The following is a 5,192-nucleotide window of genomic DNA, read 5'->3' as shown; positions in this document are numbered from 1 at the left end:
GTGATGATACCAGTCCAATGTGGTGAAGGTCACCAGGACAATGTTGCTTCTGAGATAACAGGTGTGTCTTCCCTCCTTCCCTTGGCATTCAGCTTTCACCATCAACAGCATCCGCATGGAGTTCCTGCCAGAGCAGCATGTGGAAAACGGGAATAACCTGACCCTGCAGTGCATTGTGGATATCAGCACCACCTCGCATGTGAAGCCTCAGCACAGGTTGCTGTTCTATAAGGATGATGTGCTGTTTCACAACGTGTCTTCCACGGAGATCACAGAGAGTTATGTCATCCCCCAAGCCCGGGTCTACAATGCAGGGATATACAAATGCACTGTGATTCTAAACAACAAGGAGAGAACCACTTCAGAGTATGAGGTGGTGGTGAAAAGTGAGTCCCTGGCATTGAACGTAGCTCAAGCAGATAAAGCTAACACATGTAGTAGCAAGAAAAGGAATTGAATGCATAGTAACACTGGACTCCCTGCCCATCCATCACCCTTCTCACCTGCCTGGCATTTCCCTAACCTGGAAGTGTAGGCATTAGTAAAAACTAAGTACAGTGTCAGATGGGTACTAAACTTATCGGGGGGAATCACTTTGTAAATTGTATAAATGCCTAACCACTATGCTGTACATCTGAAACTAATATAAAATCATATGGAATGTCAACTATAATTAAAAATATGTATATAGTCACAGGATATAAAGTACAGCATAGGGAATAGAGTCAATGGTATTGTAATAGCTACGTACGGCGTCAGATGGGTAGTAGACTTGTTGGGGTTATCACTTTCTGAGGGGTATAAATCTCTAATCAATATGTTGTTTTGTGCACCTGAAACTAATAAGGGAAAAAACAAGAAAACATAGGCATTAGACATACTGCCAACTTGCCAGGCTCCTTTTCACCTCCTTGCCTTACTTAGCACATGATATTCCTTCTCCCGGGAATATCTGTCTTTATCTCATCTCCTCATGAACTACTGTTTCTCCTTCAAGACTCAACTGGATCTCTTTTATGACACTTTCCCAAAGAAAATTAATCTCCCCCAGGGTCCCGGTCCTCACAGCTCTTATAGGGTCTCTACTTTCAGTGGAATTTGAATGAAGGCCATTGGCCCAAGAATTCACATTGGATTCTGTAGTCACTCTGCCTGGATTCCAATCTGGGCAAGTCCCTGAACCTCTCTGAACATAAGAATTCTCATCAGTAAAATGAGATAATAATAATAATAATAATAATGATAATGATAATAATAATAATACCCAGTTCAGGGAATTTTGAGAGGATTAAAAGATATCATGTAGGTAAAGTGCTTAGCCTAATAGCAGTACAGAATGAGTTCCCAGTAAATGGCAGTTAGTCTTTCACTTGTTATTGCAACTATTTCTCACACCTCTGTCTGCTATTCTGGACTGTGAGATCAGGAGGAAAAAGATGGTGTTTGGTTTATTTGTTATTTCTCGAACAAAGAATCTAAGAATCTGGCTCCTAGTAGGTACTCAATAAATGATTGTGAAATAGATTAAACAGATGAAAAGGAGAAGTAGAAATAGATGGGGATGGAGAAATAGGAGAGAATCATTGTAGGAAATTTGGGTTCAGAGATATAAGGATTCATTCATGCCCTCATGAAGCATTTCCCAAGGCTGCAAGTCAGGAGAAAACCAAGGCAAGACATGAAAATGCATCAGGTAGAGCCCAGCTCCAGAGCCAGTCAGGTGGGGAAGGGAGACATTTAAACAAATAATTACAGCCCAGTAGTTATATGACCTGGGTGTCTTGGGAGCACAAAGGCACAAGGAAACAATTCTGTGTAGAGAGGTTAGAGATGACTTTCCGGAGGAAGAGACATTGGGTCCAGACACAGAAGACCGCGTAAGAGTTTGCTTGACGGTGAAGTGGGACAGGGCCACAGAAAAGGGATGTAGCATAAGAGGGAAAGAGCAGAGGCTAAGAAAGAGGTGAGTATGCCAGCAGAGAGCCCCTCAGTCAAATTCCCCACCCTCGTGGAGTCTTCATTTCCTGTTTCTAAAATAGAGATAACCACGTAACTAACTACACATACACTTGAAGGATATTTTGTTTTGACGATGAAATGGGATAACGAAAGAAGCATGCTTAGTAACCAAGTGTTGAGTGAATAAATGGCCCATCGTGTGTGAGATGCTCAGCCAGGCCATCCTTAAAAAAAAAAAAATAACCCTTTCAGCAAACAGGAAGCAGGAAGAACCAGTAGGCAAGTGTTTGAGGGCATTTTCCTTTCATAAGTATACAATCTCTGACCAATTTCCTGTCAGCCTTTGAGGCTCACATGGGAGAAGGTGACTGCATCCTCCTCCAGGCCAATTCCTCCGTGGGTGTCCTATGGGCAGCCAGGGGGCATGGCTGGCCAGACAAACCTTAGTGTCACCAGGGGCAACAGCCACAGGGATACAGACCAGCCCTTCCCCATCTCCACGGAGGACGGGAGAGGAACCAAAGGTCCCAGTGTTTACATTAGCGATGAGGAAAGATTGGCAGGCCAAGAATTTGGGAAATGTATGTTGAAAACAAAGGTACAAGCAGGCTTTTGAAACTTAGGGTAATTTTTCTTAAAATTTGGATGGCTTAACAGACAGACTTAGTGAATTCAGCCCTCTGCTTTTTTGACAGCTGCTGCCAAAAAATTTCCATTGTTTTTTGTTTGTTTGTTTTTTGTTTTTTTTTTTTAGCTGAGCCATCCTGCTACCTGTTGGCAGCTAGCTCAGCAGCAGCTCAGCTCGGGCTAGGAATCGAACCACTCAGAGCTCACACTCTTGAGCGAGCTCTTAACCAACTGAGCCACTCAGGCCACTCAGCCAGCCCTAAAATTTTCTGTGTTTTTGTGCTTTTGTGATCAGAGCAGTCATTCATACTATTTATTACTACTTCCAGTAATAAGAAGTACCATTTATTAGACCCGCATGAGATAAACAGTTATAAGTGCCTGACACATGTTTCATTTAATCCCTGNTCTAATACCTTTTAACGTGGTAAACGAGCGATGTCTTGTAATACGAGTAGTTTGTTTCCAGAACAAATGCTCGCAAACCAAGGTATTACTGTACATTCATCAGGCATGGCCCATGAATGTTTTTCACTTATCAAAGTGTCTTATGAGACTCCAACGTTTAGGAGCCTTATCTAAGCCATATGACACTGTTTTGCTTGAACAGCACCTTATGCCCCCTGTCCCACACCATCTCTGGCCTCTGAAGTCCTCATGGGCCACGTAAACTTTGGGTAAGAACCATGTGTGGAGAGTCACATCTTGTGTTAAGGAGCGGGGAAGAGTTAATAAGACTTTATCTTTGTAGTTGCTTCTGGATGCATAGCAACTAGCTAGAAGAAACTAAATCAGTGGCTTCTTCTGCAAGGGGACGCGGGAACTGGTTGGACGGGGACAGAATCAGGCAAGAGACTTTACACTGTATCTTTTCCTCTGTGATCCTTTTGGGCTTCAAGTACACAGAATCGGATTGATCATAATCCTTGGCTCCTATCATCCTCTCATCCTTGACCCACACGTAATAGCCTTTTGTTTTAGTTACGTGTGTGTGTGTTTTAGTGACATAATGAATTCACAGGATCCCACCACTCAAGACAAGAATTAGAACGTTACCCATACCTGTATCTACCAGTGTGTTCCACCCAATCTTATTTCCCTCTTCCCTTCAGAAGCAACCACAATATTTTTAAAATATTAATCTTATGTGCATCCACCTTTTAAAATTTGGATTATTTCAGATAATTTGTCAGTATGCTCTTTGGGATTTTCTCATAGACATCGTAACATCTGGTTGCACTATCCACTCAAACATTTACATAAAAATTTAAAATCTCATGATTATTTTATTCACACTTCATGGAGGTTGGTGAGACAGGAAGCTGACAAAGCCCACCAGATACAGTAGCTCTCAGCCCCAGGTCCTGATGCTGAATAGGGAGCCTCTTTGAGAACGGGCATGGTGGAGATTTATGGGGGAGATGGGTAAGAGTTGGGAGGTTTCAAGAGGCTGAAATACCTGATTTTAAGGTCATGGACGTTAGATACATTTTTCCTAAAACTCCCGATGTATTGTCTGTTCTTTCTAGTCATGTATAGACATGAGATGTTCGAGGTTGTATTTGTGACAGGCGTTTGGAGAGTGAATATTTTAGAGTGCTGATCAAGTCCAGATCCATGTGCTCAGATAATAAACATAGGGAAGGTGGAGCTGAGGTACTTTGATGCACATCAAGGGGCGTAACTAGGACCCCAGGTGGGCTACAGAAGGACCTGTGGGCAGAACCTTTGAAAGACAGACCTGTGCTGGTCTGCTTTGAAGCTTGGACAGAAGTCCCAATTACTGAGCATTGTCCAGAACCTTCTAGCCTGGAAAATTTTCAGAGCAGTGGCCTGTCACCAACCAACCAACAGACAAAAATATGTATTAAATAGCCAGAGAGCACCCAGTTTTAAGTCATTCATCTTCCCATCAGCCCACCACTGTAAATAAGTCTCAAAAGCTGAATTCTATTGATAGTCTCTGTTTACTGGATCTTAGATGCTGGATGACATGGGTCAGAAATGATGCATTTGGCTAGTTGACTAGGAGCCTGCTTTCTGGAAGAGATTGAGGTGGCTAGTTGGGCATTGTAGCTGCTCTGGGTGCTTGATCAGAGATTCCTCTCATCAGTAGAGGAGAGCCTGTCCTCTTTGCTTCTCAATGGCAGATGGGGATGGGGGACTGCAAGTGGCTTCCCCAGAAGTGGTTTCCAGTCCTCACCCATCTGGTGAGGCCTCTGAGTTCATCAGATAGAAAATGACAGCAAGGGGCCGGCCGAGTGGCGCGATGGTTAAGAACTCGCTTGGGACGCCAGAGGACCCTGGTTTGGATCCCACATATGAATGCCAGTGATACTGCCCTCCACAGCTAAGATGCTGATAAACAGCTCAACCTGGAGCTGGGCTGCTGTGAGTCGCTGGCGACGGCGTAGGCTGCAGCCCCTGCTGCAGTGGGTTGCCATGAGCTACCGTGTGTAGCCAGCAGCCAGCGTGAGCGGCCATCCAGAAGCCGGCGACTGATCTGCCTCGCCCGGAAAGAGTGCAATGATGGTGCCAACTTGGGCCAGTGAAGCAACATCCTCCACAACTAGATGGAAGAACAAAACGACAGCAACTTGTCTGTT

General features: G+C 44.1%; 1 protein-coding gene across 4 annotated transcripts in view; it reads left to right on the top strand.

Moving 5' to 3' along the window:
* PECAM1 (platelet and endothelial cell adhesion molecule 1) overlaps nucleotides 1-5,192 on the top strand; it is a 64,802-nt gene that overhangs the window by 11,775 nt on the left and 47,835 nt on the right. For all 4 annotated transcript variants that reach the window (XM_019637779.1, XM_019637776.1, XM_019637778.1 and 1 more), the window contains exon 3: nucleotides 93-386. In XM_019637779.1, coding sequence (XP_019493324.1) covers nucleotides 93-386 — 294 coding nt within the window. The remainder of the gene's footprint in view (nucleotides 1-92; nucleotides 387-5,192) is intronic.

Source organism: Hipposideros armiger, unplaced genomic scaffold (genome assembly GCF_001890085.2).
Source record: "Hipposideros armiger isolate ML-2016 unplaced genomic scaffold, ASM189008v1 scaffold_34, whole genome shotgun sequence".
Lineage (NCBI taxonomy): Eukaryota > Metazoa > Chordata > Mammalia > Chiroptera > Hipposideridae > Hipposideros > Hipposideros armiger.
This window is presented reverse-complemented; position numbering and strand designations above follow the sequence as displayed.